General features: G+C 31.1%; 1 protein-coding gene across 1 annotated transcript; it reads left to right on the top strand.

Moving 5' to 3' along the window:
- The first annotated feature begins 703 nt into the window (after positions 1 to 703).
- Positions 704 to 26,739, top strand: LOC134715316 (vacuolar protein sorting-associated protein 33B-like). Its single transcript, XM_063577426.1, has 14 exons — positions 704 to 796; positions 7,639 to 7,719; positions 8,467 to 8,531; positions 10,038 to 10,155; positions 10,546 to 10,686; positions 15,761 to 15,865; positions 16,306 to 16,402; positions 19,240 to 19,317; positions 20,451 to 20,524; positions 21,634 to 21,720; positions 22,771 to 22,864; positions 23,979 to 24,053; positions 26,201 to 26,260; positions 26,609 to 26,739. The coding sequence occupies exons 1-13, from the start codon at positions 713 to 715 to the stop codon at positions 26,233 to 26,235; spliced, it is 1,134 nt and encodes a 377-aa protein (XP_063433496.1). The 5' UTR covers positions 704 to 712; the 3' UTR covers positions 26,236 to 26,260; positions 26,609 to 26,739.
- Positions 26,740 to 27,573: the final 834 nt, after the last annotated feature.

Genomic DNA, 27,573 nt, shown 5'->3' with positions numbered 1-27,573 from the left:
AGAAAGGGTTTTTAAGACATATGTCTTATGCATTGTATCCATCAGAAACACCAAAGAAAGGTTCATACACAATGTAATGATAGTAGCAATACGTTAAAACACATTTCAGTTACCCTCCCTAAAAAATAAGCTTATTTATCTAAGTACAATGTCAGCCATATTGGATTTTAACCGGAAGTGGGGTTTCTGAAGACATCTAATCTATTTAATTTATCCAAAAGTAGTAAAAAACAAAGGTCTGTACCAAATATTATGATAGTAGCATGATAATAACACATTTTTACACGCTAGCCTTCGATATTGGGCTGATTTAAGTATGACGTCCCCCATTTTGGATTTTACCGGAAGTGAGACATTTTTTTCAAATGCCTCCCTATCTGAAATAAAAGAGTAATAGTTGAGGAAGGTCTATGCCAAATTTCATGCTTGTAACAGGATGTGCACAATTCGTCTGAAATATGCTTGTAGCCGCCGGACTATTTACTTATCACATCAATAAACAGTTTTATTCAGTGCCGGCTAAATAGCAAATTTGCTATTTTGCCGGTGCCGGTCAAATAGCAAATTTGCTATTTAGCCGGTGCCGGTCAAATAGCCACTGCCTATTTTAAAACACGACCGAAACAAATACCATATTTAAAATTAAAAAGACGGAACTTCAATGGTATACGGAAGTTGGACTACAATTAGTTCTGCTTTCATTTTCAAGAAAATGGCTGGATCAACAACAAATTTTCCAAATGTTCAAAGAATACGAGATATGGTTCGAAATGACCTTGCATCCCTGCTTGATTCTGTACGAAATATCAAAAAGTGTTATTTAGATACATTGTACCACAAGTATTATGGCATTGAAAACGAAAAATCATAACAAATCTGGAGTGAATTTAGGACATTTGACTTTTTGGCCCTGATAGCGTAGAGAAGCTCTATTGATAGTCGACCTTATTATTTACAGAATTTTATTGATAGAACTTCCGATTCCTGTGCTACGAGAAGCTCTATTGATAGTCGACCTTATTATTTACAGAATTTTATTGATAGAACTTCCGATTCCTGTGGTCCAGTCAATCTAGCATAAATTTGACCATAACCTAAAAGTAATTTCAACAGAAGATTTTTAAGTTTTAATCTTTAGCATTATACTCCAAAGATACACAGAAGAAAGTCCCATAAAATCTAACTTGAGGAAGACTAAAAAAATCACCATTTAAAATTCCTATGGAGATTTGTATTGAAAAGGGAGACAACTCTTGTAAAAAAGGAAGAAATATAAATAAAAATTGATACTAAATTATAACTTTACGACTTTTATTCATCAGAATGTATTGATTCTTGATTTTTTAGCGGTCTTTACAGTATAATAAACAACTCTTTAGGTGTTTTCATATATTTTATCAAGCTATAATCTAGATTTTGTAATTCATTAGTTGACCATTTATTGAATTTTTCAACATGTCAAGGTAAAGAATCTCAAATTTAATAAAAATAGTTAAGCATGTATTCTTCTTTTTGTGGTTTAAAGTTTCTTTAGATAAGTAAGTTGCAGAAATAATATAATATACAGATATAAACATTACCAAATTTTCACATTATTTTTTTCAAAATGGTTACAAAGCTTCAAATTTGCAAATTCTTTAATGAAAAATGCATGAAAAAAAATAAAACTACCCATACCACTTCGGTTTTGTACATTTAATGAGCAGGAGATTACATATTTTAGTCAAATACAAACTTATAACCCCATCAAAGTATCATATTGTACATAAATTTCAAGAAAAACATCCAAAAACTGACCAAAAAAGACTCATTTTTGTAAGAGTTATCTCCCCTTCCAATGTTAATTTCCATAGGAAATTAAAAGTGCTGATTTTGAGTTTTCCTCAAGTTAGATTTTATGGGACTTTTTTCTGTGTATATAAAGGGCATAATGCTATAGATTAGGACTAAAACATTTTCTGTTGCAATTAGTTTGGGGTTAAATCTTAGTTTGACTGGACTATGAATGATTTTGTGGAGTTCAGAGAGCTCTGTTTTCTTATCTGATTTCCTGTCGAATGCTAATTAGAAATAACTTGAAACTCTGCATTCACACTGTTTAATTGAGACCCCTTTTAGAAAACCAAGTCTAGATAACTTGAAAATCCATGTTGGGCATGAAATCTTGTTATTTCTGTTGACAACATGTAATGTAGGTTTTGTACATCTAGTTCTACAAGGTTTTTAAATATTGGGTCAAAGTTTGGATTTTCAGAGGGTCTCTTTGTTTACGGATAAGCTGGTAAAAACCTTCACTATCATTTTATCCATAAACAAAGAGACCCTGGTAATACATGTGCATCAGCATTTATCTTTAAGGAAGAAATAGTCAACACAGACCCTGAAATAAGAGAAGCCTGGGCGGACTACTTTTACGATCTAGCCACACCATCTGAAAATCCAAACTTTGACCCAATATTTAAAAACCTTGTAGAACAAGATGTACAAAACCTACATAAATACTTTCTAGAAGAAAATCAACACAATATAGAACATGTATCAACTGACATTGTGGAAAAAACGATTTTATCTTTTAAAAATGGGAAATCACCAGATGAACTAAATATATCCGCTGAACATCTTAAATATGGTGGATCTTTATTAATATCTATTTTAGCTTTTATTATAAACTTCTTGTTTAAACATGTACATATACACCACATCTTCCTATATCTATCTACATATACCAGCACTTATCATGCTTATCAAAAGTGGAGTAGTGCAGAGCTCCAGATAAGCTGCGTATTTGCGTGATCAGGCAATACAAATAATAAAAAACCCAATGCAATTGCCCATTGCAGGGTTTAATAATCCAATTAATTCAAAGGAAAACCCAATTATATACCAAAACCATGAGTTCTCAACCCTTTTATTGGCTACCGTTTGCGTTATTTACCCTTATCTGTTTACAGTCGTCGCGTAAATCTATTTTTATAATATTTATAATTGGAAATTTCCGTTCGTTCTAAAATAGATCCCTGAATCAAGCAGCTAAAATGGGTCCCTGTTGGAGTTTTCCCTTGCTCAATAGGTACATGTGTTTTTGAAAACATTTCGATCTTCTCGGCGTTTATCCAATTTAGCGTGTGTCATGTCATATTTTTTTCGCATTGCTCGGGATTTATCATAACATACATTGAATTAAAACGAAAGTGAATGTCCCGTAAAAATATTGAATAGAAGCATGTTTTCTGCTTCTTTTGAAAAGCTGAGGGAAAGTTATGATGATAACAAGACTCAGTCAGTGTTTTTATGAAGCGTCCATCGATCACACGGGCGTGTGTGTGTATCTTAACGAGAACATTGCTAATAAACATGGGGTCTCGTCCAAAAACGAAATCAGTTGGAAAAAGTGAAATGGCCTAATCAATTATTACATGATATAGCATCAGAAACCAAAATTTCTAATAAAAGACAACTAAACCCAGATTTATGTAAATTTAAAAACATAAACCTTCAAGTATAATTAGAGTTTTTTTACTATTTTTTTTTTTTCATTTTACGGTTAATTAATGAATACACACACAGGCACTGGTCTCACAATTTATTATGTAAAGGTATAAGACGAGTGCCTGTGAATACACATATCCGTTTTTGTGAGAAAATATAAAAATGGCCGAAGGTTTGAAACAGGACACAAATTAATCCTACAATTGCTCCTCAGTGAATAAACCAAATAAAACAGCAAGCAAATAACCCTAACCCTTACCCTAAACCAAATAAAACAGCTAAACAAAGAAAGAAACATATATAAGATGGAAAAAAATCTGGGGTTGATATTGCCTAAATATTAATATTGTGTTGATGAAAAAACCCAATACATTAACATGATTAAGGAGCTTGGTGGTGAAAAACCCAATTTGGTATCAACCTGAGGGCTGAATAGGAATTGATAATGCAATTAAAAAACTTTATCACCCAATTATATAAGAAAATGGTGGGTAAAAACCCCAATTTGTGAATTCTTATCTGGAGCTCTGGTAGTGTGCCCGGTTTTTAAGAGTGGTGGAAAGCCAAAGGATGACCCAAACTCATATAGAAAAATAACAATTACAAGTTCAGTTGGCAAAGTTGTGGAAAAGATACACTTATCTAGAAATGAAGATAAAATATTAGAAAGACAAAGTTATCTCCAAAAAGGATTCACAAAGGGTGAGAGTCCATGTATTGCGGCACCAATCATTACGGAACTAATAATGGAGGCAAAGAAAAGGAAATCAAGCCTATACATTGCTCTGATGGATGCCAGAAAAGCCTTTGATATACTATGGCATTTAGGACTCCTAAGAGAAATGCACAAAACAGGACTTGAGGGAAACAACTGGCTATTTTTTGAAAATTGGTATATACAGAATTGACATCAAAAGTAAAATGGAAAGGAGAACTTTCCCACCAAATCATAGAACAACAAGGAGTACGACAAGGAGGAATATGGTCCCCGTCAGCATATAAACTATTCGTCAACTCCCTACTAACTTTTTGAAGAAAACCAAATCGGACCCACCATTGGCTCAATATACTGTGGTATTCCAACTGTTGCTGATGATGTCACATTAATAACAACAGACTTATATGAACTTCAGACCATGCTGGATATCCAATCGAGTTTTGCAAACAAGAACAGATACGAAATTAGTGAGCAAAAGTCTGTGGTACTTACCTTTAATGATTCTTCAGAATGTAATTGGCATTTAAATGGCAAACTTATGGCTACTCCAACATCATCAACACATCTAGGAATTGAGAGGGACAATACCTCAAATACAGGCACAAAACTAGTCGTAAAGAAACGGATCATTACAGCAAGGAGAACAGTATATGCACGGATGGGTGCAGGTCTTCACAGACTTAACGGAGTAAACCCAAAAGCTGCAATTCATCTGATTCAAACATACGTTCTACCTCGATTGTTATATGGTCTCGATGTCATCACACTTACTACTGAAGACATAAAAAACCTCTCCACTTATTTTCGGAAACTCTTGCGACAAATTCAACACTTGCCAGACAGAACTGCAAACGTAGCATCACATCTTCTTCTTGGACGGATTACCATTGAAGCAGAAATACATAAACGAATTCTGAAAACTTTTGGAAATATCATACCAAAATGAAAACTCAATTGAAAGAAAATTAGTCATCAGACAGCTAGCAACAAAATCTCTACAATCTGGTAGCTGGTTTACAAAAACTGTTGAAATTGCCAATATATACGACCTACCGTCGCCATATGATATTATAGATATCCCACCCAGGAAACAACTTTGGAAAAACATGGTAAATAAAACAGTCGCTGATCATTGTATAAAACAAATGATAAATGAAGCAAAGACAAAATCTACTCTGGCTCGCCTAAATTACGAAAATTTCAAAGAAGGGAAAATACATAACATATGGAAAAGTTGTTGCACAAATCCATATGCCATCACATCTGCCTCCTTAAAGGCAAAGTTAGCAACAGGGACAATATACCTGCAATATCATCGAGCTAGATTTAGCAATGGACATGTGTCGCCTATTTGCCAGTTATGTGCAGAGGAAAAAGAAGATATACTTCACTTCATATTAAAGTGCTCTAAGCTACAGTATATTAGAGATGATTTTCTACATATGATAAGCGAGGTATTGACAGAAAACCTAGAGGATCAGGATCTTATCCAAGAATTAATAACCAATATAATATAATAATGACGAACATTTGTGTCAGCTAGTTATCGATTGCTCAAAATTTAGATTTTTAAATGAGAATGCACAGAATAGAATAGAAACATTATCGAGAGGTCTGTGTCATAAGCTATTCCAGCAACGGGCAATATTAATTGAACAGTGATTAAAAGCGTGAAATACCCAGCTGAAAAGAAGGGGCATACCAAAAGATAGAACATTTTTTGTATATAGTGTATTTACATTTTACCGTTTTTAATATGTAAGAAGCAACTTTTATATTTCAATGATGGATGACTTTTAAAGCATACCAGAATAGTGTAAATATTGTTGATAGGGTCACATCCCCCAGAGGAGATAATTAATATCTCTTTTATAGTTTTAAAAGTTTTATCTTTTAAACATAATCTTGAGGATTTTAACAGTGAGTGATATTACACCTATTCTAGGATTGGTGGTTCTCCTGACATAGGAGGGAGTTGCAGTACAGGTAAACAGGTAGCAGGTTGAAACCACTCCAAATGAGGGGCATCACAAAATTATTGGACAAAGACTGATAGATAAGGGGATGTTTTGTTATAGTCTAAGAAAATGAAGGAAAAAAAATAAGCCTCTATTAAACTGAAGGATGTACATATACTAAAAATTTCTAGAATTATACTTTTTTCTTAATCGATTTTTGAGTTTATAAGACTTAAGAATATAATTTAAAAAAAAATGAACGAAAAACAAAAATATGCATGATATGTAACTTATCAACAAAGGACAACAACTGAATTACAGACTCCTGACTTGGGACAGACACATACATGCAGAATGTGGCAGGGTTTAACAAGTTAGCAGGATCCCAATCCTCCCCTAACTTGAGACAGTGGTGAAAAAGTACAACATATGAACTATAAAATCAGTTGAAAAAGGCTCCACTCATCTGATTGATCATGCAGGATACAAATAGAAATATATATTACAAAAACACAGAATGGACGTTGTCAGGTACTTGTATATCCCAACATCAAATTGACTCTAAGTACTGATCTGAGAGCACTCACAGATACTGACAGCTAGTTCAAAACCACTAAAAGTTTACATTTGCTTGCCTTGATGTCACTACCCACAAACATAGTATGTTTAAAACAACACCTTATATTCATATTAAAATTTTAAGAAAAAAAATAAGTCATTCCTTTGCCTGTTAGACATAGATTGAAGCTTTCCCAAAGGAGTAGGTTCAGTAAGACCCCTTTTTGGCCCCAAAATATAGGAGTTTTACAAAATTGTGAAAATGTAATCTTTAAGCTATGTTTTGGTCTGCTACATAAATATGAACTGTTTTGGACAATACAATGCACAAATATCACGTACATAGGCATCATTAAGTCATGCTAAATTACTGAAATCTTCAAAACTTTAGTTTCTGTCTAAAATGAAAGTGGCCGCATTCGTGTTCATTCATAATATTGAAACGTATGTTGTATTTGATGATAACACAAAACATGTACATGTAAAAAAGGTTGAGGATGAACACGGATGCGGCCACTTTCATTTTGGACAAAAAACCTCTGAAAGGGGATGTTTGTTGGCATATTTGATGGATTTTTCATATTTAAGCTTGAATCAGAGCGTTTTAAATGTCTAAATCAGTTAAAATCTTCACATATACTAATCGAATCAATTGAAATAGACACTTACGTGTTTAAAAGGTGTCCAAAAACTTTTGTTAGATGATTCTGAAATTTGTGGCCAAAATCGGCCCTTACCAGACCTACACCTTTTAAATATTCACTTTTTTAGGTATAAATGAAAACAATAATGATTACAAAAATGTATCTCTAAGATGTTAATTTACATTCAATTTCATATTTTAATTATTTCAATATGTATAGACATTTACTTGGTGAAAAGAAATTATAAATAGAATTATTATCTTTTGAACAGTTCAAAGGAAAGAAAGATTTAGTACTGGATACAGAGCTTATGAAACCATTAGACAGAGTGGCTGGAGCTACAATGCTTAAGGTATTATTAAAATGGATATATTATTCTGGAAACTACATATAAAAAGGAAAATGTGGTATGATTGACATTGAGACAACTCTCCCCAATAGACTAAATTGACACAGAAATAAACAAATATAGGTTACCGTACAGCCTTCATCAATGAGCAAAGCCCATATCACATAGTCAGCTATAAAAGGCCCTGAAATGACAATGTTACAACAATTTACACAAGAAAACTCACTGCCTTAATATTTATATAAAAAATGAAACGAAAACAAAAATGTATGACATAAACATTTGACAACTACTGAATTATAGGCTCCTGACCATATTCCCCAGTCCTCATACAAAGCTATAGCAAGTTCCTTTTTTTATAATCTTTCAAATGTGATTCATCTGTACCCATAGAATCCACAAAAATTGGTATTCAATAAACATTGATGAATGCAAAGTATGAGTAATTGGTCCACTATATGAACATACATTTTATGGAATGATATTTACAATTTTATGATTTCAGCAAAGAAATGTACTATGATCATGATTAATTGGTCCACTTTTTATGTTATATATAGTTATTAAAGGTGCATTGTACCAGGATTAATATTAAATACACCAGACACATGTTTCGTCTACAGGCTGAAGCTTGCATTACACCAGTTTCTTAACCATGTTAACCTGGTACAAATACAGCTGATATTTAAATACACTATACAGTTATTGTCTATATAAATGGCTATAAAATTCACTTATTTCTGATTTCAGCAAAGACATGTAGATAAAATTTTTAAGCTAGACCCAACACAGAAGTCAATACATGGATGTAAACAGTATGTATATCATTATTTGGCAAAACGTCAGCTCATTTCAGAAGTAATTTTAAATTGTTTATCAAGAAAATATTTCAAATAACTTTTCTTTGATAATTTACAGTGGTGACAAATATTTGCTAACTTCTACAACAATTAGTTTCTGGTGGAGAGCTGTCTCAACTCTTATCTTATTTTGTATTGCATGTAGCATACTGTGGATTCCTTTATTTTCGTGGGTAACTATTTTCGTGGATTAAGGAAAATTTACAACTTCATGGATATTTGATTTCATGGTTTTGCCAAGAATGGATACAAGCCTATAGAAAATTTGTTATATGTTGAACATTAAATTTCATTGTTTGTCTGTACCCACGAAAATTGGTATCCAACAAATAATAATGAATCCACAGTATATATATCTTGTAGAATAAAAAATGAAGGGATGTTTATCCAGCTGCTGTGAAGACAATGATGTAAACTATTTGTAAAAAGCTTGAAAATTATTAAGATGCTAAATGGAACAGTGTTTTTAATCAAGAATATCACATGAAATTGCTGTTCAATTTTTCATTTTCAAAGTGAAACAAAACATGCCATTTCACAAGATTTCCTAGTTTCTTTTTTAATTTTGCACATGCAAGATTTAAATTAGTGAAAGCAGAAATATTGTAACTTAGGAGAAGAAAGAAGTATATTTATTTTCGCTATTGTATGTTTTCAGTCTTTCTACCGGTATGTAAGAATCTGTGTTAGGACAGGTAAACATTGATGCTTCTAGGTGTCAGACCACTAATTACTCCCTCAAATTTAGATTGTATGTAAAAGTAGCCCTACTCTGACACAAAATAGTGTGTTTGATGTCCTTTTTTACTTAAACTTACCATCAAATTTGCAGAAATGAAACTTTTAATGAAAGAGAAATATATTAAGACCATTTTGAGCCAAAATTTACTTGTCTTTGGGTTTTCATTTAAAATTAAAGATTAATGCACTCCACAGTATACTTATTTAAAATTTCCATAAAACCAGGGGTTATTTTTGGAGTACTTTTTTTTGAAGGTCAGTTTTTTTCTTAGAAGGCCTTAAATGTATGTTGAAAATGAGCACGCAGAAAGCTGATACATGTACAATTCAGGATATACCTGGTTTCAATGAAGTTAATCTTAAGGTAAAATATTTAGAAAGCTGTAAAAATTGCAAAATTTGGTTAATAATAAACAGATAGAGATATTTAATTGGTGGTCTGACACCTTCTCCTTGTGATTCTTCAATTTACATTAATTGACATCAGTTTGAGACTGCTACTATTTACAGTACCTGAATGTACCTGTTCTTTGCAACACACACTTTGAGTTTAATTTATTTACTTGCAATGTACCAGTGGAAGAAATGTATTTTCACAGTTTAGTCAGAATACAAACCAAACTACATTTGTAACTTTCAGTTGATATCTAATGAACAAATAGTAGTCTTTTATCATGTTAATAACTTACTCATTTTTGATAAATATGTAATTTCTTATAGGAGGGTGTATTTAGTACGGCCACAAATGACCACCATGAAGGTCATAGCTGACCATGTCAACTCAGATAGAAGCAGCAATATCAAAAGAGAGTATAGAATTATTATGGTGCCACGGAAGGTCAGTTTTGAAGGAATCACCTCATTCTATTAAGTATCTCAAATCTATAATAAGCAGTCAAAGATTGAATTTATTGGTTCTACTTACTGAATTAATCAACACTATTTTTACATATTGTTTGTGTTCTTGGAGCAATGTTAAAAAATCACAATATTATTAATTTGAAAAGTAGTTGTCATTATAAAAATTGTGCCTCCTCATGGGTTTTTTGATTATGTGAATACTTGGCTGTTTTTTAGTGATTATTTGATGATCTAGGACTGTATTTTTGATTATTTGATTATCTTAGCAAACGACTTGTGATTATGTGAATACTTGGACACCCCATGGGGGGCCTCTTTATTGTAAAGCATAAGACTATAAATCATTTTTGATGTGTTTTTATTTCAGTTACATGTATGTGAGATGATCCTTGAACATGAGGGTGTTATGGGATATATAATGATACATGAGTTACAGATGGATCTGATACCACTAGACAGAGATATACTGTCATTAGAGTTACCTCAGTTCTTTAGGTCATTTTATCTGGTTTGTGTTTAATTTATTACTATTTAATTATTTAATTTTTCATGATAAAGATAAGATAAGATAAGATAGTTTTTATTATTCCATTATGGTGCCTAAAATTTGAGCTATACAATCAAATGAATTACAAAATAAAGCACAGAAAATGATTAGCATGATTAAAGTACATTTAAACTAAAAAAAACCAACAACATGAAAATACATTCACACTAAGTAACCTGATATAAACCAAGTTGTTGACAAAATGTAGTTGTTATGAGTGCCACTGTAATTGCATAATAATTTATAGTTCTAAGTCTACAGTACGCCCAGAGAGTATGTAATCGCGAACTCTAATCACCGATTTCCGTGTGTAGCGGATTGACACCGCGAATCACGGATTATACTCCCAATTTCCTCCAAAGATTCTCTCCCAACACCGCGTGGCTGTTAATTGGTTTATTGCCCATCGTATGTACTGAAAATTAATGACATCATCGGATTAGCCAGATTTATTACCTTTGAACGTTTAATCAATCTTGATTGCACCTGTGTGCTTTAAAATACGGTATTTAAATACCGGTTATTTAAATGTCTATTCATTGTTAGATAAAAGTGTGACATTTTTAATTAAAATATGATAACTATTTCTGTATGTATATGCCCATGACATACAACATACAACGTATAAAAATACGAATAAAACACTTATTTTGTATTTTCATTATAGTCCGATCCGGTCATATTTTTTTTTTTTTATCAAAGATGATTTTACCACAATTAGAACCTTTAATGACCTACTCAGTGAGCAATATTCGGATCATTAATAGTTCAATACTATATAATTGATATCAACTGGCTTAAAATAAAATGATGTTTTTTACGGTTATATGTTCAATCTAAATTAAACCCAAGAGTTCATTTATCGGATCAAAAAGTGAACTCTGTTACCGTACTTTCAATTTATTTTGAAATGTAAAATATTATGTTTCACTACCTCGGTAGATTACCGACTTAAAATATTAGAATTTAAAAAAGAAACTATAAAGTGACAATTAGTTTTGTATGCAATGTGGCAGCCCTATATTCATAAATACTGAGATACATTCGCCGCCCAGACACAACACAATAATCACAACCTTATTTATTTATATGGAGAAAAAAATAGTGTGTTTTTTATCTGTAATGATCTGTTAATATAGATCTTTAATTATTCAAAATAAGATTGGATTAGCACAATCCATCCGTATTTTACTGCTTGTTAAAAGTCCTATATATAAATATATAAAAAGAAGTATTTCAACAATTTATAAAATAGAATTATATCGTGTTTTACAAGAAAGAAATATGTAAAAAAAAAATGTGGATCAGATTTTTACGATCGACAAATTTTCACAGAGGATCTCTACCAACGCCCATCAAGAACTGAACGACATGCATCCTGTTTTCATCTACCATTAATATATAGTGTTGACTATGGACGTATGAATAATGTTCTGTTTTATGTCCTCTGTTGAATGAGAAACGTAAAAATAAAAGACTGATGTTGGTTTATTCAGAAAGGGAATATAATTTAGAATCCGGTTAATCAATTGTAAAAGGACCTTCTAGAGCCTCAATCTTAACGCACACACATTTATGTCAATCATTACAAAGCAAGTTTAAACCTTGAATGAACGGTGAATAGTATTTTCCTTTTTTCTTGCATACTGCATATACAAGTTTAAGACACGTTATTTCTTTCTTTCTTACATTTTATACTATCAGCGTTAATTTCCGTTTATTTTCACGCAAGTATGTCTCTTTTCGTAACTTAAGTTAAACCCGAGGTCATAATCAAGTAAAGATTTTTTTTTATAAAACTTTAATGCAATTGAAAGCATTAACAACAACCTTTTGCTTTTTAAAACTTTTATTTGTAATCGTAAAAAGGACATTGCGTAGACTTATTAGCAAAACAGATAGTGAATAATACTTTCCTTTTTACTTGTATAAACAACTTTGACACGTGTAAATTTTCTTTAAAGTGTCCTAATTTATTCAGCGTTAGTTATAATTTAACTATCGAGATTGGATAAATCCGATAATCCACGAGTAACTATGAAAGAATCTGTTTCTCTAATGATTAAAAAGACATTTTCTTTTTTTGTTAACTGAAAATCCCCTTCGAATGCCTTTCACATTGCACGAAGTTGTCAATTTCATTAACACCTGTTATCATATTTTGATTCATTCAGTTAGCTAAAAAGGTCATGACCCTCAAAATCATCCAATGATCTTTTGAGATCACCAGCAACCACACGTTGATTAAATTTTTTTATACAATGGGTTCGGAAAGGGATAAATTTCCATAGAGTTAGAGAAAAACTGATAATCAATAGACAGGAAATACAATTGTTTAATTACATAAGAAATCTCGCATACCTTGACTGTAGCCTGCCGGCATAGATCAGAAGGATTGGGGCAATTAATTACCTGGTGTGACACCGCGTCACTCCAGACTGGGAGAGATGTAGCTAATACAATAAACAAAAGGTAACGGATTTACGCGAAAGTCGGAGGGAATACTCCCAAATTTCTCTGAGAATTTAGGGAGTGATGTCGGAGTTTCCTGGTGTTACACCAGGAAAAAACTCGGTGTATGGAGTTTCGGATGGCTTTCGCGAAAAATGTACTGTATGGGAGACAACTCCTGCTCGATTTTATTACATATATATCTATATATATTTTTCTTCTATTTTTTTTTTCAAACAACAATGATATTTTCTATGATTTTCTTTTGTTCTTCAAAAAGGGTGTGCAATAAATAAGATAAGTTAGAAGTGACAAACAAATCTTCAGATGAAAGATTCCAAACAAATTTCATTCATCAGATAATTTCTAAAAATTTTGGAATTTAAATTAGACAGATGTTGAGATCTAGTATCTTTTAGAACAGGACATTTTAAAAGACACTGTAGTTCATCTTCAAATGCATTCTTACATAGCTTCACTTTCTGTCTTTGGCTTTAATTCCAATATACCTCCCTCTTTCGGTTTCAATATCATGACAGCTAGTTCTAAATCTTGTAATTCTTTTTGTGACTTCACTGTTAAATATGGTTCAAACATAAAAATATTTAAAATTTTTCTATAAGTTCTTAATTTATTGACAGATTGTATAATGGTGAATTAACAGATTTTTTAAAACTTTTTTTAGTATATGGTTTTGTTTAAAGTTTGACTGGTTAACAAATCGATACTCTAAGTCTTGAAATTTAAATATATGTTTCATGCTTCCTATTCAGGTATCCTGGTCACTATTGCTCAGGCAAAAATAATCATGATTATAATGCCTACCCATGTCAAAACTACAACAAAGTATAGCTTTATTGTAGTTTTTACATGGATAGGCATTATATTTGTGTTATTTAAGCCCTCACTATCATTTGAGCAAAAATAATCACGAATATAATGCCTACCATGTTAAAACTACAATAAAGTATAGCTTGCATCAATTATTTCTTAAATAATGTGTAGTGAGTGAACCTAGTTATCCTCTACATGCAGGGGTCGAATTTAAGCTTTTTTGTGTACTGACCAGCCGGACCAGTGGACTGAAAACTCCACTGGTCCGGCTCCAAATCTACTGGTCCTGCAAAAATGAAATTAATTTGACAAACACTAATTTAAATGACAGATGTTTAATTTTATTTTGATGCTTTCATTTACATAAGTTAGACAGTTACAAAGGAATAGTCTTTATTCTGATTTTGATAAAGGCTTTGGTAATCTCAATGATTTTCCAATCTGATTTTGACGATCCAGTTAAGAAAATACATTTCCTATCTAGGTCTGTTACTGCAAATTTTTCACATTTTGTACAGTTCATTAAATTCCGATCTACTACATAATGCAACCATTCATGATCTTTTTACCATGAATTTTGGTATTTGCGTTTCCTTTTGTCACTTTCGTATACTTTATTTCGATCTTCCTTTTGATTTTCAGTTATCTTAATTTTTTTGTATGGTGGTTTAAATAACTCCTTCCAAAATTTCCATATTTTATATTGTTGTGAAAAGACGCTCACCCGAGATATTAATTAACTTGATCAATTGTATTACCCCCCAGTACCGTGTAATTGATTTCACAGGTAAATTGTTTTGTAAACAAATGAAGATTGCGATGCAATCAGTGATTTTTACCGACAAATTTCTACTGGTCAGCCGGACCACCAGCTGACAAAATCTACTGGTCCGACGCAAATTTTACTAGCCCCGGACTACCAGACTAGCGCTAATTTCAACCCCTGTCTACATGCCAAATTTTATGTTTTTATATTAACTCCAAGTGAACATTGACAAAGCTTAGTATGAATTTTCTCTAGAACAAAATAATCAGTTTCTTTTGATATAAAGTTATCCAAATGTTTTTGTCTCGTATGTGGTATATAACCCCAAATTTCAAATCCATACAGCAAGATTGGTTGGATTGAATGGTTATAGATGTGTAATAAAGTACTAGGTTTGGGGCTTTCCACTGAAAAGGTTTTCCTTAATTTAAATTATGCCTTCATTCCTTTGTTATAAAGTTCTTTCTTTGCTATTTCGAAACTCCCAGATGATGAAAAATTTATACCTAAGTAAGTGTATTTCTGTACACATTCTAAAGTCTGGTTTCCTAATGATATTTTAATATTTTTAAGTCTTCCTGATTTGTTAAATACTAGAACCTTGGTCTTTTTGTAGTAAACTGTCATTTTATAATCTACTGTAAAGTAATTTAATCTGTTGTGGTTGGTTGCTGATGAAATTCATGTTTTACTTGAAAATTTGTTTGTTTTTTGATTGACTTTTCAATTGAGATTTTAAAACATGTAAAACATAGCTTAATATCAGTTGGTTTCACATATTATAAATACATAATTGAAAAGTCTATCAGTAGTATATGTCAGAGTGCATATGAACATTTAGCTTTTTTGTATTTAAATATGATATAAGTGGAAAAAGTGATAAATTGCATGCTAACTCTTATTTTCTAACCAATGCTAGTAAAAGGGGAGATAATTTGTATAATTTTTTATTTGCTAAAGTTATTTTTGTGGGTTTTTTTACAGGATAGTGAACATACCTGGATACAAACAATAGCCAAATCACTTATCAACATCCAGGCTCTATGTGGAATTATTCCTAATGTTTATGGTATTGGCAAGGGATCCAAGGTTAGACATGAAAATAAAAAACTTTATCCCTAAACCTATTCTTAGAGGCTTATATAATGTTTTTTTGCTGTCTGTTAACAGCATGTACAGTTGTATAGTTGTATATCTGAACTTCGCTTTAAAAAAGTAGGGGTAAACTGTTTTAACTCTGTCTGTCCATCCATCAGTCTGTATGGACTATATAGTCCAATAACTATAATCATCACATTTTTCTCAGGAACTTCACTACAAGGATTTTTGAAACTTGGTTTCAGGGTTTATATAAGTTAGTTATAGTCGTCTGTCTGTTGTAACCTTTTGATGCATTTTCAGATTTATTACTCAACCACTTTCCATTTACAAAACAGAAAAATAATTCTAATTGACCTATCCAATTGAAGTATTTATAGATATGCAAATCATATAAGAATTATATTATATTATATTATATTTTATAATAGATGGTGAATGATCTGATGAAAAATATACTTGGAGAGAAATTATCTGGACCAGACTACAGCAAGTGTGATATAGGAAATCTCATTCTTATAGACAGAGGTATTTATCACTCATTTAAGCTTTGATCACAAGATATGTGTTTTTGTGAAAGAATAATGTATCTGATATATAATTTTCATTCTCCAATATTAAAATTTTATTTTGTCTAATAGTTAACAAAATAGCTATTTGAATTAGCAACTTTCTAAGGAAACTAGCTTCTGTGAAAAAATGTACAGTTTTTCAATTTACAAAGGGTTTTACAGTATGGTAGCCCTAAACAGATCTTTTGCCAAAGGACAGAATATGTAAATTATGTAACACTGAAGTTGAGGAAATTTATTTTCTTCTTCAGTGTCCTGTTTTAGAAAATAAAAGATCTGAATATATAAATCACTTAATAAAAGGGCTCCTGGGTATAAATCTATTTTTTTTTTCTAAAATAGGATTTCGGTATATTTTGTTATAAATGAACTTTATCATATACTTAAAAGAGAAATGAAATAAAAAAATGGGGTTACCGTTCATTTAAGCTAAAATCTGTCTCTGGAAGTAGCATACATTTTTGTTAATGTCCTTTTTTTTCTGTTGAACTAATAGGAGAAATAGAGGAAATATCGAAATAAAAACCTAATTACAGAAATCGCTCAAATTTTACAATTATTTAGTTTATGTACAGCTTATTTGACAACAATAATAAAAAAAAAGGTCACCTATCAGTAAAAAAAGATATTTCAAATTAAATGCCAAAAAATGTAATTTTTACACCAAAGGGAGATAATTTGGACCTTTTTCAATTTTTAAAGTCATCTAGGGCCAAACCAAATCGAATTTTTGGGTTGTTTTTTGTACCATATCATAAAGTAACAACTAATAGTGTAATAAAAAGAAATTTGTAAGGTGCCCACAAGCCACCTTAAATAAGGTTAACAAAAACTTTAAAAGCCTCCCAAATAAATCAAAATTAATATGGTTAATGTCATCTGAAGATAATGTTTTTTTGTTTAATTAAAAACGTAAGTTTATTATTGTGTACTTTATTCAAAGAGGGAAAATCAATTCTAGATACAGTTTAGTCGCTGGCAGTTTGTCCATCTATATTATATTGTAAAACTATATATATATCTTTTGGAAAATGTTATTTGTGCTGTTTTTAGACCCTTCTACAACGAAATTTGTTTGACATGCACACGTATAAAAATTACGGTTTTTATCCAATGCAATCATAGGTTTGAACGTAGTTTTCAATTTAGACTCGTTTATATATATTTTTTGTTTGGGCATGTATCATATTTTCCCTCCGGTTTATATGATCCGTTCATCCTATATTGACTCTTAAATTCAAGAGTCAATCTTAAATTGAGAGTAAATTATATGGCCTTCCAAATACCGTTTCGATCCCTAACATCACTGAAGAGACATATATTGTCGAAATCTAGATCTGGTGTACTGAAGAAATATTGACACCGAATGTTTGTGGTGCAACATCGTGGCCACAAGTTAACAAATTTTGTTTTCTGTGACGTATTAAATTTTATTAAGATCCAGTTTGTTACATCTTGTGATCAATTTTATTTGGCAGTCGCCAATGGCAGTCAGCAGGGTTAAAGAACATCAGTTGCTCGACCTGTTAGTCAAATGCGTTTTGTTTAAATATACTATTTTTACTTTGTTGGTCTTTTGGAAAATGTTGTTAGTGCTGTTTTTAGACCCTTCTACAACGAAATTTGTTTGACATGCACACGTATAAAAATTGCGGTTTTTATCCAACGCAATCATAGGTTTGAACGTAGTTTTCAATTTAGACTCGTTTATATATATATATAACTCGTCTAAACATCAACCCAACAATGTTAGATCTGTAAATTTGCTTTCGCAATTTTTTGGTTCTTCCCTCGCTGGGATTCGATCCCATGCTACTGTGATATCATGACACCAAATCGCCTGCACTGCAGCCCTCCCGCTAGACCACACGACCACCTGGGCTCTCTAAAAAAAGAGCTTTCGCTGGCCGTGTGTTACCTTTCCACGTCAGTTTTTATCCTGTGGCGTACTACAGTACATGATATATAAGGCATGAAGATGTTATTGTTACAGATATATCTTTTCTGCACAAATTATTTGGGTGAAAAAGACTTGACTTTGTTGAATTGTTAAATAATCAATGTAATCAATATGTAATCACTTGTATGAAATTGAACTTAATTGTACTGCTCTAATTATTGGGCGTCATAATTGACAATAAAAAACTTTGTATTGTATTGTATTGTACAAGCCATATCTTGTACAATGCATTTTTTGTTTCCTTTCATGTTCATGAATGGCTAGACAGAATTTAGTGAAACTTTCACAGAATCTGACTCGCATGATTTAAATTGTGTCCCTCTTATTTTAATTTCCCGATCTTAATGTTTTGGAATATACATTGTCATATAGCACTATATAGGACCCGTTGTATCAACTTCTCCTTTAAACTTAAATCAAACTTTAACAATTTTTTCTCAGAACTCTCATCATAGAATATCGAATGCTGTTCTGCATCTCCTATTTTCTTCTTGACACAATTTAATTTTAGGGTTCCTGTAGCAAGTTATGGACTTTGAAAGATAGGGTAATGATTTTGTGAGTTTTGCCCTAAGTACAAAATGTTTATAGTTTGATAGGTCAAAGCAAATTTACCATTGTCTACAGAGTTATGGTTCTTTTTCAAAAAAGGAACTGATGCTCAGTCAAAATCTAAATGCACCATTCAGTGTTATTAAATTCCATTTTTGTTAAATCAGATTGAAATATTTCAAAGGTCTAATGAATGATATCTTAAAATTTACCAAAAGTCTGAAATGTATTTGATCTTTTGTATGATATTATGTTAAAATGAATTATACTTTTTCCTACAGATGTAGATTTTGTAACACCATTTTGCTCCCAGCTAACATATGAAGGTCTGCTAGATGATACATTTGGTATATCTTGTGGTAAGTTGTATGTTCTGATGTTCTCATCCATTCCATTATCACACATGTGTTCCTTCATGTTCCCAGCTGACTTATGAAAGTCTGCTAAATGATACATTTGGTATATATATAAATATATATCAATATTCCTCAGTCATTAGTCTCCATGACTATAAAAAAGAAGATATGGTATCATTGCCATTGAGACCACTCTCCACAAGTGACCAAAATGACATAAAAATTAAGAACTATAGGTCACCATACTGCCTTCAACAATGAACAAAGACCATACCACATAGTCAGCTATAAAAGGCCTTGAAATGACAATGATAAACAATTCAAACGAAAAAAACTAACAGCCTTATTTAAATGTATATATATATAAATAAAAATTAACAAAATGCAAATATGTAACACGTAAAAAAAATGACAACCACTGATTAACAGGCTCCTGAATTTGGATAGGCACATACATATATGTATTTGAGATAGTGTGGACAGGTTTAAAAAAAAATAATTAAAGTTTGATTTTTTGATTAATCAACTAAATTTGGATTAATGTTTTTTATTTCATTAAAACAAATATCTCTTAATTCTTCTTTAATTTTTCCAGTTACAATTACAAAGATTAATATGAATTATTTCAGCAAATCAAAACAAGTTTAGATTGCTTTGGTGTTTAGATTGCTTGTTGTCTGTTGTTCACAGTGTAAATATAAAGAAATGTGAGGTAAACATCAATTACTGTAATAGACAGCAACCCAATGTCACAAAAATATTAAACTAAAATACATTTATATCTCAACGTAAATTTTTTGACATCAGACTAGTATTTATACAATGTGTCAAGCACTAAATCAGGCAAGGTATAGAAAGTAAATAATTTTGTATGATCTGCAATATTCTACGATGGAGATTCTTGTATTACAGCTCTTCTATAAAAGCATGCAAAACAAAACTTTGATCGACTTGCTTGCTATGTTTGCTTGAATGTTGTTTTTAATAATAGGTAGGCTGAGTTTCAATACATACTGGGATTTGATTGGACAATAAAAACTGACATGAATTGAAGTTAATGTTTATTGTCAAAACAAATTCTAGTATATAGTAAACAGACTACCTACCTATTGTTTACAAACATTTTTATGTTGTAGGTTATATAGAATTTGGTAAAGATGTAACTGGAAAGGATCAGAGTACCAAACTTCTACTTAGCAGTGAAGATCAGGTATTAAGATTGTTTAAAAATTAACATCAGTGAAACTCAATATGCTTTATTTTGCTTATGTTGAATTCATTGGAAAAATATATATTTTGAAATGATTTTTATAAGAATGAATTATTCAGTAGAAGATTAAGATAATAATGAAAATATGAATATTCAGAGTTAATACACTTTTGATGCTCTTACTAACAGAAGTAAAAATGTTAAAACTGCATATGTATTAAAAAAAAAGCAAGTAGATAAAATAAGATAATTTTATTAAAAATTTGAGCTATACAATCAAATGAATTTTAAAGCACAGGAAAGGATTACAATGATTAGAATGATTAAAGTATATTTAAACTAAAAAAACAGCAACATGAATACACATTCACACTTAGTAACCTGATATTGAAACAAACATAAAGTTATTTTGGGTGTCACTCTGACTTGGAGAAATAACATATTTTTTTATAGTTCTAGGTCTATATGGGAGACAACTCCTGGTCGATTTTATTCAAATATATATATTTTTTCTTTCAAACAACAATGATATTTTCTATGATTTTCTTTCGGTTTTTCAAAACGGGAGTGTTTTGTATTAAAGCATATGATAATAAATGGGATGATAATTTAAAATATGAGTTATTTCCCTTTCAATGATCTTCTGCAGTAACAATATGACATCAGTCCTTATAAGATTGAACTTTATTTGCTCCTTTTTAAAAGAGGTCTATAGTTTTGATGCTAATATAAAAAAGAAGATGTGGTATGATTGCCAATGAGACAACTATCCACAAAAGACCAAAATGACACAAACATTAACAATTATAGGTCACCGTATTGCCTTCAACTAAGTATAGGTTTTACACTAGTAATTTTGGGGCCCTTTATAGCTTGTTGTTTGGTGTGAGCCAAGGCTCCGTGTTGAAGGCCGTACTTTAACCTATAATGGTTTACTTTTTAAATTGTTATTTGGATGGAGAGTGGTCTCATTGGCACTCACACCACATCTTCCTATATCTATAGGTGAATTGTTAGTCTATCTATATGATGACATAATTGATCTAGTAGATAATTTTCAATTTTAAGATAAAGAAGTTACTGTCAATTTTTTTGTTTATGTATTGTAGATTTTTGATGAAGTGAGAAACAGAAATTTCTCTAATGTGTTTGAATATCTGAGTTCTAAAGCCAAATCTTTACAGACTGAATTTGATGTGAGTATTTGTCAGTTTCATGACATAATGTAGAAAATGTAGATACACAAAAAATTCTTAGAGTTTGATTTTGGAGAGGTATATTATGTATAGTTTGAACAATTTGCTGCTTTTCCAAATTTTATTACACAAACCAAAAAATACAAAAAACAATTTAGGGAAAAGGCAACCAGATAATCAGCAAAGCTCATACTTAATGGTAACATTTTGATGCAGTGTGCATATGAATATTTTTTTTACTAGACATCCTGCTGAGTCAGTGTTAGAACCGGATTACAAGGTAACAGTCAACTGGATAACATGTCACCTCACTGGAGACAATATTCTGACTTGCAGGCACATTGGCACTAGATACATTATGCATGACCTTTTTGTTAAAGCATTGATAACAACATGTTTGGTAAAGACTATTTATAGCTTGATATATAAGAAAAGACTTACAGAAATTACCAAATACTTTGGAAAATTGAACAGAAAACACCCTAACAAAAAAAATCTGACATGGCCTTCAGTAACGAACAGTATTATTTATTTACTCACATGAAACAAACTGGGATGTGGTATTCAGTACGTAGGTGAAACTGGCTGATATTTATATGGCGTTCATTATCACTGAACTAGTATATATTTGTTTAGGGGCCAGCTGAAGGACGCCTCTTGGTGCGGGAATGTCTCGCTACATTGAAGACCTGTTGGTGACCTCCTGCTGTTGTTTTTTTCTATGGTCGGGTTGTTGTCTCTTTGACACATTCCCCCATTTCTATTCTCAATTTTATTCAATTATCTTTTTTTTCAAAATTAGAAAAAGGTTGCGTATTGAACAAGGTATTGTACTCTTCAGAACTCTAAAATTTCCAACATTATAATTTAAGCAAATTTTATTAAATTTGTAGAAGTTTTAACATATGGTTTTCCTTTATTTATTAAAACTTGCTCTATTTTCTTTGGTGGCACATGTTTCTATAGTACCAGAATGACTCATTATTTTCCATTCATAAAAAGTTTCAATTGATGATAATACAGATTGAACTATGCTGTTATCTTTTCCAGCAAAGACATGGCCTAGAATCTGTTGGGGACATGAAAGATTTTGTTGCAACTAAATTACGTGGTCTGAAGGCACAGAAAGCAGCTTTATCACACCGTATGTGTTTAATGTATGAACCTACCTTGTTTAATAAGTACACTAAAGTACACACACCATAAAAACAAAACAAATTTTAAGTTTGTTTGCCAAAACTAATGTATTTACTGTAAATATATTCTGATACAAGGGAAACCATTTTACATCATAGATCAGGAGGACTTTTCTTACTGTGGATTCATTAATTATCGTTGGATACCAATTTTCGTGGATTTTGTTAGTACAGGAGAACCACGAATTCAAATGTTCAACGAATAACAAATTTTCGAAAGGAAGGAGTGTAGACTTTGCCAAAACCACGAAATTAAATATCCACGAATATGTAAATTTTCCTCAAACCACGAAAATTGATACCCGAGAAAATAAATGAATCCACAGTATGCTATGAAAAAGAAGATGTGGTATGATTGCCAATGAGACAACTCTCCACAAGAGACCAAAGTGACACAGAAATTAACAACTATAGGTCACCATACTGGCTTTAACAATGAGCAAATCCCATTCTGCATAGGCAGCTTTAAAAGGCCATAAATTGACAATGTAAAACAATTCAAACGAGAAAACAAACAGCCTTAAAAATGAATGAATAACAAATATGTAACACATAAACATATGACAACCACTGAATTACAGGCTAGTTCTGTTTGGAATAAAGTTATATTATATAAACGGAATAAATTTTTACTATATTAGATACAAAAAAAAGCATGTGTAGTTACTTTCAAAATGATTTACCTAATACAGCAAATAAAGAAATGTATGATTGCCAATGAGACTAGAATCCACCAAAATCAAACTTATTGATAAGATGTAGAAATTGTCTTCCAAAAAACATTATCTTTTGATTGTTGAAGAAACTTGGATGTAAATTCACATTGTTTATTGGGTTTTAAACTATTTTACTGTTAGAAATATTGTCAAAAAATCTTTTGGGTAGGGACTGACAATACAGGACTATAACATACCACCTCATCTAGCAATTACAGGATAGTATGGTATACAGTTATCCAATGTCCACAACTTGATGAAATTGTTTCTATGACAGTCTGATGAACTTTTTCCATAACATACACCAAACAAAATCAATATTATTCATGTTTTCTATATAACATAGATATTGGTGCATGTGAGGTTATCCTTGGAAAGAAAACTAAAGGAGAGGTTGAGGAATACTTACAAACAGAACATAGTGAGTTTACTTACCTTAATTAGAAATTCTTACCAGAACTATTGATCTGTATCAGTTATTGCTATATTTTGGTGCATCATTACGTTATGCTCCATTCATGCCATTAAAGGAGTATACTATTTTACATCTTTCATTGCAGTCATCTTCTTGTACATTTTTTAGCAAAAAAAATCACTACAATTTATGTAGATACCATGTTGTTGCATTTACAGCTTTCTTTTTTGTTAAATACTTTTGATTATTTTTGGTATACTCATTTTCTTGAGCATAGGTAAATCACAAATTTAAATATTTAACTAAGTACAATTTTTCTATTGGTTTGTATGGATACTTTAACAAAACCAGAAATCAAACATCAATGAAAGCTGTATTTGTCCTGCTATATTTAGATTTGGGTATTTATAAAATATTCTACACTGAATGTTTACTTTTTTGCTATAAACTTTAAATAGTAACGGAATACAGACTAGTTTTACTGAGTGGACAATAAGGACATCAAGGTGCATGAACATTTTATTGTTGGGTTGCAAAAACACCTTATAGTTGAGATATTGTATGAGCCGACTGGGAAAAGTGGGCTCCTAAATATTCAGCAAAATGTACAAACAGTAATACCCATCGCTCCAGTCATGCTTCAATGATTCCCTATATAATCAACAAAATTTTTCCCACTAAAGGGGGGGGGGGGGGGGCAAGGGCCCCCCTCCCTGGATCCACCTATGCCCATCTTATATAATCAAGTCCTTTAATTTTCAACTCAGATCCATAAAACTGCACAGAAAGGTCACATGGAATACTGTGGATTCATTTATTTTCATGGGTATCAATATTCATAGATTGCCGAAAACTTGCATATTTTTGGATATTTGATTTCTTGGTTTTGCCAATCTCTGTTTACAAAACCTATTGAACATTGTTGTGCATTTTCAGTTTTCTTTTTTGTTAAATACTTAAGGAATGACTGTAATATTTTTTCGGTCTATGAAGACGTAACATAGAAAATGTGGTGCACACTGAATTACACGCGTAGGGGGTTATTTCACAGTGTGCACCACATTTTTTATGTTATTTCAAATAGACAGAAAAAATATCACAGTCATTTCTTATAATTTAATTCTAAATTCCATCTTAAACCGTAGAAAACAATAAAAAAAACGTTAATGACGTCACGGTTATATGACTAAATTATGTCTATGGGCTCATAACAAAATAACTTCAGCCAATCAGAAGACATGTTACATCCAAAATTATATTATTAGCTCACCTTTCCTAAAAGGAAATGTGAGCTTTTCTCATCACATGGCGTCTGTTGTCATCGTCTGTCGTCGTTAACAATTTTTCAAACATCTTCTCCTCTGAAACTACTGAATGGATTTGGATGAAACTTAGCATGATTGTTCCTTAGATTATCCAATCTCCGGCACAGAGCTCACATATCCAGTTTGTTCAATACTTTGTAACACTACACTCAATATGACCTCTGCCATACCTTTTTTTGCGTACTTTTCTCTTCCCAATCTCTAAACGAAATTAACAGTAATGTTTATTTATTTAAGATACTGTTCTTGAGAAAAGTATGGAAATTATCGTTTTAAAGAAGGTAACTATATTTACATTGATGCAAAATTGACAAGACAGTATGAGGTGCCAATGATTACCATTTTTATTACATGTACCTGTATAACATCTGTAATTGGTCACCATTAAAACAAACACTACTACTACCTGTCTTCAACAATTCCCACAGCTTCAACTGGCCTCTATATGTACATGTATTAAAATAACATTTCTATGTTGTACATTGTACAGTCATATATGTTGACACTTACTGAGTGTATAATTTTTATACTTTATACTTTGCATTAAGTCATCTAGAGACTATATTTGTGGGTAGTTTAATACCAACATACCATAAGGTACATGAACTCCAGTGGCATAACATCCTGGAATTGTACAGGGGATTGACTAATGTTAAGTTATCCGTGACATTTATACTGTATTAGTAATCATCTATAAACACATTTTCAGTAAATACACTTTAATAAGTAAGTAAAAACTACATGTACATGGACCACTAAACATGAAAAATATATTTGAATATGGTTTTAATGAAATGAAACATGTTATATACGTTACATTACTTGCAGATGTTCCCAAGATCAACATCCAGCTGATTTGTTAATGAATGGAAAATTTGGAATCATATAGTAAGTGATTATCAAATGTTTAAGTTGTTCACACAGCTGAATGTTAACCAGATTTTTTTAAAAACAAAATCACTGTGAAACTAATTGCCTCATCTACTTCTCATTTAATTTAAAATTAGAATAATTTTTTTTTATACTAGTTTTAGTTTTCAATTTTTAACATGGAATGTGTAAATCCTACATTGAAAACATTTTACAAATATACTATTATTATTTTGGATTTCTATCCCTAATTTGGACTGTTATATTTTTAAGGCATAACAACTACTGTTTCTTCATACTATGGTTTTGTTGATGTATTGATAAAAAGTTATTTAGAATTTATGAGTGATATATTTGTTTTTAAAGACTACCACCAGTTTTGTCCAATACAGTATGTCTAGAAAGTCCACCACAAGTATTTTCCCATACAGTTGGTCCAGCAGGGGATGCTAGTACAACTGACAAAACAGAGTAAGTAATGTACTTGTATCAACATACATGTATTAATATGTTTTCTAGCAAAGATTAGAAAGTGAAAGGAACATTTAAGATATGATCACGACACATTTACATGTGCATGTTTATGAAGGGACAAATTTGAGTAATAAATATGATAGTCATGATAGTAGATGAATAAATAAAATTAATAATAATGTTAGATTTACCATAATTTGTTTTAAAATAAAACTCTTTACACAAGTTTCAAATTAGTTTTTACACTAAAAAGTGCTTAGTTTTGCCTATTTAATTTGTGTCTGGTTTTGTGAATTCATTTATAAAGGTAGAAAGCATAGTTTATAGGTGGTTCATGTGCATTAGACATCACCTGACAAACAAAATATTCTATGAATTCTTACAGAAGGCCAAGTTATACAATTAATTGCTTGACTGTATGCTGTCAATAAAATGATAACCTTGAAATTAGAGCACTATTTATTTTAGACAAACAAACAACTTTAGCTTTGATTAAGTTTATAATGAATAGGAAAATGTTTATGTTTTATAACTCTTTAATATTGAATGTTTTAAACTTAACAGAATGTGGTTATATTTTTCATTAACTGCTGCTTGTACCAATTCATTTTATTTTAGCAGTTACAACACAACTATGCCAATAGATGATTTAAAGGGGGCATCTGGAGTAAAAAGACAGATTACTGAGTATAACATTAAAATAGCTATATCATATAATGACAATGACATTAATCAATTTATAAATTATTTTAACATTTTCATTTTTCAACTTCACTTTAACATTTTTAAAGTAAAGACTAAGTAATTTCTCCAAAATAGTACTTGAATTACAAATATTACATAACTTAAAAGATATG

This window comes from Mytilus trossulus, chromosome 4 (assembly GCF_036588685.1).
Source record: "Mytilus trossulus isolate FHL-02 chromosome 4, PNRI_Mtr1.1.1.hap1, whole genome shotgun sequence".
Lineage (NCBI taxonomy): Eukaryota > Metazoa > Mollusca > Bivalvia > Mytilida > Mytilidae > Mytilus > Mytilus trossulus.
The sequence above is the reverse complement of the archived record's forward strand: the minus strand, read 5'-3'. Positions and strand labels throughout refer to the sequence as shown.